General features: G+C 45.0%; 1 protein-coding gene across 2 annotated transcripts in view; it reads right to left on the bottom strand.

Moving 5' to 3' along the window:
- The window catches only part of ACSL5 (acyl-CoA synthetase long chain family member 5), a 114,340-nt gene extending 101,750 nt beyond the window's left edge, over positions 1-12,590 (bottom strand). Inside the window, exons 1-2 of one of the 2 annotated variants that reach the window (XM_033942336.1) lie at positions 12,316-12,590; positions 1,375-1,559 (exon numbers count right to left, since the gene is read on the bottom strand). In XM_033942336.1, the coding sequence (XP_033798227.1) occupies positions 1,375-1,530 (156 nt within the window). In that variant the 5' untranslated portion in view covers positions 1,531-1,559; positions 12,316-12,590. The remainder of the gene's footprint in view (positions 1-1,374; positions 1,560-12,315) is intronic. The other variant, XM_033942335.1, reaches the window with a different exon arrangement.
- Positions 12,591-14,617: the final 2,027 nt, after the last annotated feature.

The following is a 14,617-nucleotide window of genomic DNA, read 5'->3' as shown; positions in this document are numbered from 1 at the left end:
AACCTCTGGCAGTAATATCCCAGTAGCCATTTTTTTTACATCTGAGGATGCAAGGCAGGAACAAGTGGGCATCGCTTTCAGCGTCTCTGCCATAAAAGGACAATAGAATGAATTCTGAAACATTATGGGGCTCATAATCGAAACAGAAATACACCAAAGAACCCACCCACATTGGCACTTGGCTGACCTGAAACACAGGTCTTCCAAGTACCAATAATCGAAACGGGTTTTTAGATGTATCCAGAGACTTTTTAGGTCTCTGAATCCTGCTGTGCGCCCCAGAGTTGAAAGGGGCATTTTTGAAGGAGTGTTTAGGGTGGGATGTGGGCTGACCTAGGCTTAGTCGTTCTACAGAGAAAATCGAGGCTGCCTGGATGGAACTTATACGTTGTGACTTAGGCGATCTAAAAACAGGTCTACGTGGTAACCAAAGTGACCAGAAAACCACTGCAAACACAAAGTACAGACCACCACGCACTCCCTGAGTGATCACTGACACCCCCTCCCCCCACACACACACCGCCATAAAAATTGAAATAAAAATGTACTTATCTGCCTCCAGAACATCAGCACCTGGCATAGGAAAGCCAAGTAGAGCTGCACAGAGGTGGCTTAAGTAGTCTGGGGGGTGGGCTAGTGAACCATAGAGAGGAGGACCTAGGCCCATAAGCCACTCTAACCACTGCATTCATGATGGAAAATGTGAGTCCACCAAAAAAAAACCAAAAATCTACTGTATTGCCATATAAGTGGCACCTGAGGCCATAAGGGCTATTGGGATTGTAGGCAGGTGGCTATAGTAGGTTTTGCGGGTGTTTTGGGGGGGGCTCACCATGACCTGCAAGGGAGTTATGGTGAGATGTTTATGTGGCACCTTTTTGTGAAGTTCACAGCAGTGCCCTGTAAGGTGCCCCATTACTTTGTTGCCATGTCTGGGTGACCATTCCATCACTTTGCTGGCCCCTCCCATGTCCCACAGGTTTGGTTCTAGGTGTTTGGGACTTGGACAATTTTTGGGACAAGAATGTAGTAGAAAGATAGATGTACTAGCAGTCTGGACGATCAAACGACTGGACTTGGAAGTAGACGACTTTCGACAAAAAAAAAAATAATAGTTGGACGTATTTTTTGAGAATGGACTTTGGATATTGCCGACTTTGGCCAACTAGCGCCCTAGGCCCACAACGGACTTAGATGATTGTTTTGATTATACCCCTCTATAGATTCAGCAATATGTACTTGGGCCTTGGTCTTTCATGAGCATGACTACTACTACTAATTATTTCTAGAGCGCTATCAGACGTACGCAGCACTGTACAAAGTCACGATACTACTGGAGAACACTTCATTTGAAAGGTGGTATCATAGACTTACTTGAATCCCTACGGATTGCTGGTTCAGGTCTATTAGAGACCTGAGAGGTTTGGGCCTGGCGATCATCCATAGGAAGGCGGAGATTCCAAGAGCGAGGAATCCAATCAGAGCAGGTGTTGGCAGTGGGCAGAATAAGAGGTCCAGAAGGAGATTCATGGCACTGGGTCAGTGAGTGGACATCCAACCTGTACAGAGACACAAGCAACGGGGGATACATTAACCTACACAACAATCCTGTATCTGCAGAGGGTTTGAGAGAAGACACATCTAATTATATCTGCAATATTCTCCCAAATTAAATGTTCTTATTGTTTCTTAATAATACTGTGCAACAAAGGTTTTGGGGCATGAATTGTAGTGGGCGTTCTATAGTGATTTTGAGGTCACTGAATTCAAAACCGACCTTAATATTTCAGTAAAACCCTCTGATTTTTGGCAAAATGCAAAAATGAACATTTTTGCTATATTTTCTAATGCTTGGAGTAAATGTTATAACAAGCTCTGAAATATTAAAACAGTTTACCTCAAATTAGATTTTTAAGCTAAAGTATTAATTGTAATGATGATGCAATAATGTGCTACATATGTTAAATTATTATGGGTGAGGAGGCGGAGCTGGAATATGCAGTTCTCTGTAGGCCTATTGCATCATCAGCAATTTTCAAGCTTCATCGGTACAGTTGAGATTAGCCCTCCCTGACAAGATCGGGCAGGAGGAAGCTCAACCCCTCCTGCCCCGACGCAGCCCCGAACCCCCAACTCGACATGGGCAGGAGGGAGCCCAACCCCTCCTGCCTCAGCGACTCCCCCGGACATGATATAGGTAAAAGGGAGCCCATCCTCTCCTGCCCTGGTGAAACCCCCACCCCCCTGATACCATCCAGGCAGAAGCGAGCCCAACCCCTCCTGCCCTGGTGAAACCCCCACTCCCCACCCCCACTAACATACGGGCAGGAGGGATCCCTCCTGCCCATGATGTACCCCCCATGACCACCACCCCAAACCCCTGATCGGCCCCCCGATCCCCCACCCTCCTGACCCCACAACACCCCCGCTGACCCCATGACACCCCCCCCCCCCCCCGACACCCCCATGTACCTTAAAAAGTTGGCCGGATGGACAGGTCCCAAGCCCGTCCGTACGACAGGTCTGCCATCCGCAGAATGGTGAGCCTTAGGGCCTGATTGGCCCAGGCGCCTCAAACCCCACACACAGGCTAGTGTAGTTGCTCACGCTGGTGATTTTAAAGAAGTATGGAGGGGGGTCAAGGAAGGGAGTTCACAAGTGTGTCATGGGGGCAGAGATATGCTGGCGCCCCCACCAAGATGGGGCGGTGTGCCCCCACCCCCTTACGGCTTGGCTATGTCCAGATAGTTCTTGCTGTGCACCACCTTGGGTAAATTTCTTCAAAAGGGCAGTAATAAATCCTGATAAAAAAAACTAATGTTGACCCACTTCAATGTGCACATGAGCTGGAGGAGAGGAAGTTGTCGTATTTGTTGCTAATTGTGCAGTCGATTGGCTTTGCATGCTCAGACCTATCCAATTGTGAAAATCAACACTAATTAACACAAGCCCCCCCTGGCTAGTGTCTCAGCACTGACTTCTTAATTATTTTAATTCCCAATCTGAATTGGTCCCTTGATTACAGAGGAAATGATGGTCCAAGAACGTAAACAAGGAAGGTGAGTCCTGAAAATTATGCTTTCATATTTTGCAGCATGGTTTTGGAAACTAACAAGGCCACATTTACTCAAGATTAGGGTTACCACATTTCAGAAAAAAAAAAAAAAAGGACAGATATATATATATATATATATATATATATATATTTATATTTATTTTAGTTTTTATATACCTATATACCACCTATTAATGGTCTAAGTGGTTTACATTCAGGTACTTATAGTCACTTATCCCTAGGGTTACCATATTTTTTTTTCTGCAAAACCCTAGACACATAAGAACATAAGAAACGCCTTCACCGAATCAGACCTTTGGTCCATCCAGTCCGGTGACCCGCACACGCAGAGGCCAAGCCAGGTGTTCCCTGATGAAGACCTGTTTACCCGTATCCATCGATGTGATTTGCAAGAAGGTGTGCATCCAACTTGCCCTTGAAACCTAGAATGGTGGCCTCCGTCACAACCTCCTCCGGAAGAGCATTCCAAGCGTCCACCACTCGCTGTGTGAAACAGAACTTCCTGGTATTTGTCCTGAGCCTGTCGCCTCTCAACTTCAGTCCATGACCTCTTGTCTGGTTCACATTTGACAACATGAATAACGATGCTTCTCGCTCTATTTTGTCGAATCCATTTGTTATTTTATAAGTCACTATCATATCCCCTCGTAGTCTTCTCTTCTCAAGGGTGAATAAGCCCAGTTTTCTGAGGCGTTCTTTGTAGCTCAAATTTTCCATACCTACTACTAGCTTCGTAGCTCGGCTCTGCACCCTCTCCAGCAGGGTCACATCCTTCTTTAGGTAGGGAGACCAGTGCTGGACACAGTACTCCAGGTGTGGTCTGACCATTGCTCTGTAAAGTGGCATTATGACGTCCACCGATCTACTCGTGATTCCCTTCTTTATCATGCCCAACATCCTATTTGCCTTCTTCGCCGCCGATGTGCACTGCGCCGACAGCTTCAGGGTCCTGTCATTCAGTATCCCCAGATCCCTTTCTTGTTCGCTCTTGCCCAATGTCACACCTAGCATTTTATATTCATGTTCCTTGTTTTTCCTTCCCAGGTGCATTTCTCTATATTAAACTTCATCTGCCACTCTTCCGCCCATTTCTCTAGCTGGTTCAAATCTCTTTGGAGTTCTTCAATGTCCATTAGTGACCCAACTGTCCGGCATAGTTTCGTGTCATCTGCAAACTTGATTATATTACTTGTTGTTTCCTCTTCCAGGTCATTTATGAAGATATTGAACAAAATGGGCCCAAGAACCTAGCCCTGGGACACACCGCTTGTCACCTTTTCCCACGCCCTGCCCCCTCACAATCTCCTCTCTTCCCTAACGAGCTCTAGCTGCATCTGGAGGGCCTGGAGCATGCACGGCTGTGTGTGATGTCATTTGTGTATGCTCAGAGGCCACTCCAGACACAGCCCCAAGCTCAGGAAGAGCTGGGGCCTTTCCTGTCACCTCTAGTGCCAAACAAGCCTCCAGCAGCTTGCAACAGGAGCTCTTGCTCCCAGACCTCCTTTTGAGGACATATCCTGGAGTCCAGACAACTTTTCAAAACCCAGCACTTTGTCCGGGTTTTGAAAAGCTTCCAACAAATCGCCGTCGGGCAGGAGGGCATCCTCACATGCAGGCAGCACAGGGCAGGGCATGATTGGGGGCGGGACTGTGGCATAATGGGGCAGGGATGTGTGGAACTGGGGGGTGGGTCTAGGGGGTCCAGATTTTCCATTTGGAAATCTGGTAACCCTACCATGGGGGGACTATGATTGATACAGCTCCCACCCACTGGTGACCCCCCACTGCCTCCTGTGTCCTTCTGAGGCCCCCGCGAAGGTTAAAAAGAAAATTAGGCTTGACTCAGATTGCGTCCAAAACCTGGATAAACTGCTGGGTTTTAGAAAAACTATGCAAACACCTGAACAGTTTTCTAAAAAGAGGACATGAACAAGTAAATCTGGACTTATGGTAATCCTACTCAAGGAACTCTGATGTCTACCAATTCAGATTCCAGAAGGGTAATAATCAAACCCTGAAAGTCATGCCAACAACACTGCAAAAAAGAATTTGAAGGCGGCTCCATCGTGTAAGGTTACAAGATGACATGAATAAATTAATAGAACTTTTACAGGTGGAAAGGTGAAACTATACTTGTGTGTGAGCCAAACAAGGTGTTTGAGTCTTCTAATCACAGCATATCAAAAGATTTTTTTGGACCCCAGTTCGTTTGAATAAGGTAGATAGTTCCTAGTCTAATAGATGCTGGCATTAGAGAATTACACGGGGACCGTTTACCGCGGTACACCGCGGGTCACCGCAGTAAATCCGCAGGAATGGAGACATTTGCAACTGGTTTACCGCAGGAATGGGGACAAGACCTTTCACCGCCCCGCGGGAATGGGGACAATACCTTTTACCGCCATGTGGGAGCGGTGAAAAATCTTACTCCTGTTGTAAAAAGAATTGCGCCCGTGTCAGACTCAACATCTTCTGCCCAGATCCTCTTGTGCCTATTTTACCTTGAGGAGCCAGCCATGCCACGATGAAGACAGAAGAACCTAAAACCAAAGCCTGATTTAAAGAATAAAATTACCAGACAACAAAAAGAAAAAAAAAAATTTATTTTATATTTTGTGATTAGAATATTTCAGATTTGAAATATGTATCCTGCTAGAACTAGTATTAGACATAACTGGGGACCGCAAAGCCCAGGCTGTGCTTCTTTAGCTTCCAGCTGCCTTAGGGCTCTTTCTCTGACCAGGGGGCAGTTGCCCTAGTTGCACTCCCCTAACATTATTCTTGCCATGTGTGACTAACGTATTCTGTTAGCTTGATTTTTCTATGTAGCATTCTGTAGTAATTTGGTTTGTTCAGTTTTCACAATAGTGAAGGGGATATTTGTGAAAGGGAGGGGTGATGGGTTTTCTTGAACCTTGCTCTGTTTTATTTGTGTTTATAAAATGACAATTGTCAGAGGAGAAGCTTCCGCCCACACACATGCGACTGCAGGGTGGCACAGACAGGCTTTGCTGGCATCAGTTTCTTTTCTAAAGCGCCGCGAAGGTAAGGGGGAGGGAGAGAGGGAGATAGATTTGGCCGGAGGGAGGGAGTGAGTGAAGGGGCCACGTGCCTTCCCTCCCTTAAGTTTCTTTACGCCGCGAAGGTAAGAGGGAGGGAGGGAGATCCTCGGGCCGCTGAAGGGCGGTGAGGTGGCGAGGGAAGGGTGGATGCTGCGGGGACGGGGCGGTGAAGAGGACAGCGGGGACAGGGACGAGGCGGTGAAGGGGATGGCAGGTTCGGGGTCGGGGCGGTGAAGGGGACGGCTGGGACGGGGCGGTGAAGGGGATGGTGGTCCAGTGATGGGGACAGATTTTTTTTCCCCGTGTCATTCTCTAGCTAGCATTGTCATATTGATATAGGGACCTTGGATCATCTGTTGTATTATTGTCCAATGATACTTAATTTCTGGAAGTTAATTTGGGGACAAATAAATATTATTCTTGAGTCATCAATCCCATTAACCTACGAAGCCATAATTTGTGGTACAATATTGCATATTAAGCCTTCTTTAGATAGATATAAAAGCCGGCTCTTCTTGATTATGACCAGAATAGCCATCCAGATGATTACACGTAACTGGAAGAGTTACGACAGACTGAATTACACATTTTGGTGGGCAAATATTTGTTCCACGTATAAATCTGAGAGAATGAATGCAGAGTGTTTGTGGGCCTAGTATGATATTCAATAAGGTGTGGAGCCCATTGACTGCGTATGTTGAATTGCAATGAATGTCAGGTATCTCCCTTTTTACAGATTCCTTACATATCCACGGGGGTGGGGTGGGGGGAGAGGAAGGTTTTGGGGTTGCTAAAGGTATTTATCTATAATATTGCAATAATATATGCATATGCAGTGTAATAGTTATGTGAGGAAGGGAGGGAGAAAAGGATTGGTAATGGATTAATTTTGTGTATTTTTCAGTGCGTTATGTAGAATGCTCATGTTTAATATTGTTGTATTGCACTCTCAAAATCTGAAAATCAATAAAGAATTAAACAAAAAAAAAAAAAAGAGTTGTTTTTTTTTTCTTTTTTGGGGAAACAAAAACCCACTTCTGAAAACAAAAACCCTCAAAACATTTAGGGGCCCTTTCACTAAATTCTGGGCTTAATGTGTTTAAACGGGGGACTTTCCCACACACAAAGTCCTAATTTTGCGTGGCACATTTTAAAAGCTTTTTTAAAAAAATTTGCAGCTTATGCACTAATGTTCCCAATAGTGCATGGCACCTGCAGAAAATTAACGCTGAAGCTCTTGCTGACTCGCTTAACACCCATCGACGACTCCTCCCCAGTCATCAATGGGCGTTAGGTGATTTGGTGCACACTGCGTCGGCATGCACTAAACCAGTGTCTCGCAGACTGTGTGCCATGGCACACTAGCGTGCCACCCGAGATTCCAGGTGTGCTGCGAGATGCCGGGGAGGAGGAGAGGTGCCGATGTTGGTTGACTGCCTACAGGACCGTGCCTCTCGCGGCGAGAGGCACATCCTGTAGGCAGTCAGCTGGCGCTGGGGCCTCTCTCCACGTGTCTCCCCTTCCGGCACCCCCCGCTGGCGGCTCAGGGCCCCGTCTGGAGGGCTTTCGCGCATGCGCGGACATTGATGTGACGATGTCATGCATGTGCGTGATGTCATCGCGTTGATGTCCGCGCACTTGCAGAAGCCTCGAGCCGCGGCCATCACGTTTCGTGTGCTGCGGCTTCGCAAAGTATGCAAGGCACTGCAATAAACGCTAAGATGCCCATTTATATTCCTATGGGCGTATTTGCGTTTAGGGCTTGCCAAGTATGTGCTAAATCACATAGGGGGAAATTCTATAAAAGGCACCTTAACTTATCCTCCCTGTTACAAAACCATGAAAGCGTTTTTTAGCACAGGCCGGTGCGCTGAATGCACTGATCTGCTCCCGACACTCATATGAGCGTCGGGAGCAGTGCAGAGCATTCAGCTTGCCGACCTGTCCAAAAAAACACTTCCATGGTTTTGTAAAAGGTGGTGGTGGGGTGTAGGGTGAGGTTAAGCGCCTAAGAGGAAAATACCATTTCAAACGATACTTAAATAAGATTTCAAGGTGTCTGCTGGCATCTAAACAAATGGCGCCATAATCGTACCTCTGGAGGTTCCTACTAGCGCCTAACGCCACTGTAGGTGTGGCTAACGCCAGAAGTGGCGTTATTGACGGTAGGTGACTCCAGAGGCGCAATTCGCATCAAAGGTAGGTGTCGGAAATGTAGGCCTTGAAAACCCGGGCCTACGTTCCCGGTGCCTATCTTTGCCGGAGGAGCTATTCTCTGTACGGCGCTGTAGCGTGATTGATGTGCCATTGGTGTCTGCCAACAGTGCCGCCATTTAGAGAATCTGGGCTTTAGCACCCACTGATGAATTCTCCCCCCCTTAGTGTCCCTGCATTATCCAGTTGTCATGTACTACTCATAACACACTATTAGCTGAATAATGCAAGAACTGGTTATACCCTACAACCTTGTACTCTGACGTTTCTAGTTTGAATCCAACTCACTCCCTGAGACAGAAAAAAAAAAATACATAAAAAGATTACAGATTAAAAAAAAAAAAGGGTGAAAACATTTTACAAATATAATGAAAAAGTATAAAATTGCCATTCTAATAACGTCATAATTATAACATTAAGGACATTTTTTGGACGTCTAATTGCCGCTTAAAAAATGATTCTGTAAAGGGCACCTAAAAAATTGGAAGCCTATCTACCGCTGAGCCCTGCTCAGCATGATTCTACAAAGGGTGCCTAACCTGGATGTCTAAATTGCACCTAACTTTAGGCGTGCTTTGCAGAATCCAGGCGTTTGTCTCTACCACCTTTACCTGGAGGCTATTCCACACATCTACCATTCTTTCAGTAAAAAAAAGTATTTTCTTAGATTACTTCTGAGCGTATAACCTGTTTAACTTCATCCTGTGCTCTCTCATTTCATTTCCTTCATTTGAAAAAGTCTCACCTGTACATTAATGCCATAGAGATATATAAAAGTCTTAATTATAATCCCCTCTCTTCAGCCTTTCTTCCAGAGAATACATATTGAAGTCTATAAGTCTGTCCCCATATGCCTTATGACAGAGACCACTGCCCAATTTTGCAGCTGCTCCCTGGACTGACTCCATCTTGTTTACATCTTTCTGAAGGCGCAGTCTCCCGAATTGCACACAGTATTCTAAATGGGGGCCTCACTAGATACATATGCGGGTCAGTTGAAAGGTTTCCAGCTTAATCAAGAAAACGTCTTTGGGGAGGAAAATGAAATTTACTTTTATCATAAAAAACGTTTTATTTGCCAAACATTTTAAAAATTGATTCTCTCAAAATTTGATTTTTATTTTTAATGTTGTTATCTGTTTAAATTAACTATTGTAAACCGAATCGAGCTTTCCTAGAATGATGACTTGGTATATAAAACCAAGCATCAGATTAGATTAGTCTCCTTTAAACTCAAAACATTTGCTCCATTTTGCTAGACATTTTATACCTTCAATAATATGTAAAGCATCTATAACCATGGAATCCAAAGAAAATTTCTTCCCAGACAGCTATTTTTTCATGTTCGGAAAGAAGTTACACATGGCTATATCCGAAGAGTACAGTGGATGGGGAATTAATTCAAACTGTAATTCATGCAATTTTGCCATCATGATTGTTGATGTGTGAGCCGGCGCATTGTCCTGGTGGAAGAGAACTTTCTTCTTGGCCAAATGAGGACGTTTCGTCTTGATTTTGGCACCTAGTCATTGCAATAAGCCAGCATAGTATTCACCATTAACGGGTTTTCCCTTTTCATGATAGTCAATAAAAAGTATCATATGGAAATCCCAAAAGATGGTCACCTTCACCTTCCCAGCCAATGGAGCCATTTTTGCTTTCTTCTGCGTTAGTTCATCTCTTGTAGTCCATTGTTTGGATTGTTTTGTCTCAAGAGAATAGAGATGAACCCCAGTGTCATCCATAGTCACAAAATGCCATAAAAATCCATTCTCATTGAGCTTAAAACACTCAAGACATGTTTTGGTGGACAGCAAATGCTGCACCCATCGTGCACTTAACGTCCTTATACCTAAATATTTGTGTGTATACATTCTGATGAAATGCCAGCAGCCTCTGCTATCTCATTTAGGGTCACTTGGCGATCTTCCATCATGATTCAGTGAACTTCATCGACCATTTTGTTGGTTGTTTTTGGACATCCAGTGCATTGTTCATCAACAATGCTTGTCTGGTCATGTTTAAACTCTGTAGCCTAAGCTTTCACCATGGAAAATACAGGAGACGCATCACCATACACGGTGTCTATCTCAAATTTAATTTCAGTAGGTGATTTTCCCTTCCAATGAAGGAATTGTATCATGGCTCAATACTCAATTTTGTCCATTTTTTAATAAAGTGGAGCAGTTGTTCACTTTAAAAGGCTGACATGACAAAACTAGACATCAGACTCACTTGAACATCTAGCCGTAGATATTTGTCAATGCCATCTGCCAAACAGCTATAGAATTGTGATGGTAATCTTGCTCTTTCTTGGGCAGGCCGGAAACTTTTCAATTGACCCTCATACAATAGCACTATCATCTCTTTTTTCATACTGGCCATTCCTCTCCCTAAGTACTCAAACATCCTTCTGGCTTTGACCATTGCCCTTTCTACCTATTTTGCTACTCTATTGTCATCAGATAGTTAACTTGGCCAGTTAGGTGCTGAATATTGGCGCTTAACCGCCAAGTGTTGACTCTGCTCCAGAATGCCCCCCCAAATAACTTCCAGGTCACCTGTTGGCCATGTGCAGGAACTATGGCGACGGATTTGTGATGAGAAGTGCGGCTGGGAGGAGGGAGCCAGCCAGTGGAGGTAAACACTCATGGGAGGGAAGCATGAATTTGTGACGCAGAACAGAGGGAAGGACAATGAGGGGCACGTTGGGATAGGGAGGGAGAAGCAGGGTCAGAAGGGAGGGAGCACAAACATCATAGGATGGAAGGAAGGAGAAAAAGAGGGAATCTGCATGAACTTGGGACACAGAATGGAGGGAGGGACATAGGATGAAAGAATGGAGGGAGTGATGGAAAGAGAGGTGGGAAGGAAATAAGGAGAATTATTGGGCATGTGAGTCTGAGTGAGAGGGAAAGAGAGGGTGCACATGGGGAAATGAAGAAAGAGGAGAATTGTTAGGCATAGGGAGGGAGAGAGAAATATTGGACATGGTGGTTGGAGAGGGGTGAGGTACGGGTGCATGGGGAAGAGAGAGTCGAGAAGGAGAAATGTTGGATGTGGTGGTGGAGAGGGAACAGTGGAACAGATGAAGAACAAAAGTAAGTGTAAACCTCCTATCTTTTATTTCTATTTAAACTAAAGTACTTTATTTTGAGGACTGTTTCTTTAATGCAGGGCTGCCCAATTCCGGTCCTCGAGATCTACTAGCAGGCCAGATTTTCAGGATATCCACAATGAATATGCATGAGAGAGATTTGCATACCAAGAAGGCAGTTCAGGCAAATCTCTCTCATGCATATTCATTGTGGATATTGTCACCAGCGGGGTCAGGGCAAAGGGTCCCGAGCCGCTGGGACATGGATTTTTAGCTCTTGTGTGCTGTGGCTTGCGACACAAGGAAGAATAAGTCCGGTTTAGCAAAAAGAAAAACACACTGCAAACAGGTAAGTAAGAAAACCAAAACCTGGACTGGATTTAATGTGCAATATCCAAAAACAAAATGGTTGCTTCACACATCAGCTTGATACCAGTCTTCAAAACAAAGTAATCAGAAACTAAACTTGTCAGGAAATGACCTTCAATAGGTAAGTCTTGGAATGTTCAGAAGAGGCAAACTCATTAGTCTTATTGTAATGTATAATCTCTCCCACCAGAGAGTTTCAAAACCAAAAACAGCCAAAACAGAAGAGAGGAAAAACAAACTCTCCACGTCCAAAAGGAGTTCTTTTCTGTTAAGACAGAGTTCCACACAGTAAAGTGTCTTTTAGTCTGACTAAGAAATAGGTGCAGCACAAGTCCTTATTTTTCTTCTAAGCAGACTTGAGCCTGAACCAGCGCTAAGGCACTGGTTTCCTCCAGCCTCTGCAGTGCTGGACAAGGTGGTGTGCCTCACGTGATAAAATTTTGCCAAACACTGGCCCGCTATGCCACCACATATAATGTGAGGCTAACCCCACACACCTTGCAAACCAACCCGGTCTGACCAGTTCAAAAATAGTCCTTCCAGGAAAACCTGGACACTTGTAATCCACTATGATACAGCAATGGTTAGCAGACTTCCATGGGCTGTAGGCTGGCAGGTACCTCAGGGAGAGACTCCGGCTCCAAATCCAGCTCCATGCCTTGGAACTCTTCAAACGGACTTTCAGGTGACTCTGCCCCAGCCTCTACAAGTTCCATTGGCTCAGGAACTGAACAGCTAGGCAGAGCTCCCAGCCCTGAGCTTTTTGACTGCCTTCCTCCAATTCCCTTTTCCTCCTCCCCTTCCAGTAGGGCAGACCTAAGATTAAGCAGATGAGAACCACCCCCAAACTCTCAGGTGTGCAGGATATCCTGTTTCTCCTTCCCTGACTATGTGGGGGAAGGGAAACCTGCAGTCTGGCACTAGTACTCCCCCTACTGGCCACAGGAGTAATGGCAGGAAAAAAGTTTACTCTGAGGTTTTAGCAGAGCTGGATGGGCACTATCTGCTCTAGCTTTATATTAGAAACAGCCCTAGCAGGCATACCTTGCATATCACAATATCCAGAAAATCTAGCCTGCCAGTAGATCTCGAGGACCGGAATTGGGCAGCCCTGATTAATGTGTAATGTTCTTTCATGTTTACTATTTTTTATAGACTGTGTACTGTGTAGGATCCAAGTTACATACAAATTCAACTTAAGAACGGTTTAAAAAAACCAGAAGTATCAAGTTTATTTCAATTTGATTACCGGTAATCGCTTTACTTATTCGTAACCTGCTGCCTGTACTCAAGCATTTTCCCTATCTGTCCCAGTGGGCTCACAATCTCACCTGGGGCAATGGAGGGGGGGGGGGGGGGAAATTAAGTGACTTGCCCAGGGTCACAAGAAGCAGCACAAGGTTTGAACTCACAACCTCCTTCCTCTAGTCTAAATGCACACTAAAATGAAAGCCAATTACCAGCTGAGGGTACAAGGTGTTATCTGGAAAGATAGCTTGATCGGTGAAATTGCAAAGGCCCTGTGTGTGTTTATCTGACAAAGTATGTCCCAGCTGGGTATAGGAAAGAGAAAATGACAGACGTACTGAAAAACGTCTGCTGTGGCTCCAACTTACTCGAAGGCCACTGGAGACTATCTTATCCGATCAAGGGTCACATCTAAAGTCATCGGAATCAAGGTGCAAAGGCTTATCGTTTATCGGGAAATGCTGCTGTTGTGAAATGGAACATGATTAGATATATTCCGGTGCCCTCCGTGACCCCAAAAATGTCTGTCTAAACCAGGGATCTCAAAGTCCCTCCTTGAGGGCTGCAATCCAGTCGGGTTTTCAGGATTTCCCCAATGAATATGCATTGAAAGCAGTGCGTGCACATAGATCTCATGCATATTCATTGGGGATATCCTGAAAACCTGACCTGGCTCTGGCTCTCAAGGACCGGAATTGCCTACCTTTGGTATAGACCAGGGATAGGGAGCTCCGGTCCTCAAGAGCCGTATTCCAGTCGGGTTTTCAGGATTTCCCCAATGAATATGCATTGAAAGCAGTGCATGCACATAGATCTCATGCATATTCATTGGGGAAATCCTGAAAACCCGACTGGATTGCGGCCCTCAAGAAGGGACTTTGAGACCCCTGGATTAGAGATGAAGGTTAAACATTTTCATTTTTTCAGGATGTTTTCATTTATTAATTTTTGTTTCAGGGAATTGTTATGAATAGCGTCACTACTGTATTTGCAAAAAGTATGCACTATTAATGGGACAGAAAAGAAACAGAAATTTGGGATGTTTATTCCCTGTCATTTTGAGCTAAAAGCAAAATGAAATGTCATTTGAAATGAGTGCAAAACCCTACCCACAATGTGAATGAGAGAAATAAAAGAACCCAACTCCTTATCATCTTAATACAAGTGATTTCTTCTTCCAGGTCCTCAGCAGTGCCAGGCTGGAGCTTTTGGGGCCATGACCATCCCATCCTGGTGCATTATGGGACCTGAAGAACTTCTATCAGTGGATAAGGTCAGGTACTACAAATCCCATGCTGCTTTGCAATACAAGGTGAACACCAGGACAGACCAAAATATCTCTGAAACTGAGTAGCATGGCATCTCTGGGTTTACTAACTCAAAGTGTTCAACACAGGCTGGTGAATTTTACTTAAGGTTACCAGACATCTGGATTTATCCGACCATGTCCTCTTTTTAGAGGACTGTTCAGGCGTCCGGATTGCTTTTCAAAACCCGGCACTTTGTCCGGGTTTTGAAAAGCATTGAGATCGGGGCTGCGTCTGGAGGGCA

Source organism: Geotrypetes seraphini, chromosome 4 (genome assembly GCF_902459505.1).
Source record: "Geotrypetes seraphini chromosome 4, aGeoSer1.1, whole genome shotgun sequence".
Lineage (NCBI taxonomy): Eukaryota > Metazoa > Chordata > Amphibia > Gymnophiona > Dermophiidae > Geotrypetes > Geotrypetes seraphini.
The sequence above is the reverse complement of the archived record's forward strand: the minus strand, read 5'-3'. Positions and strand labels throughout refer to the sequence as shown.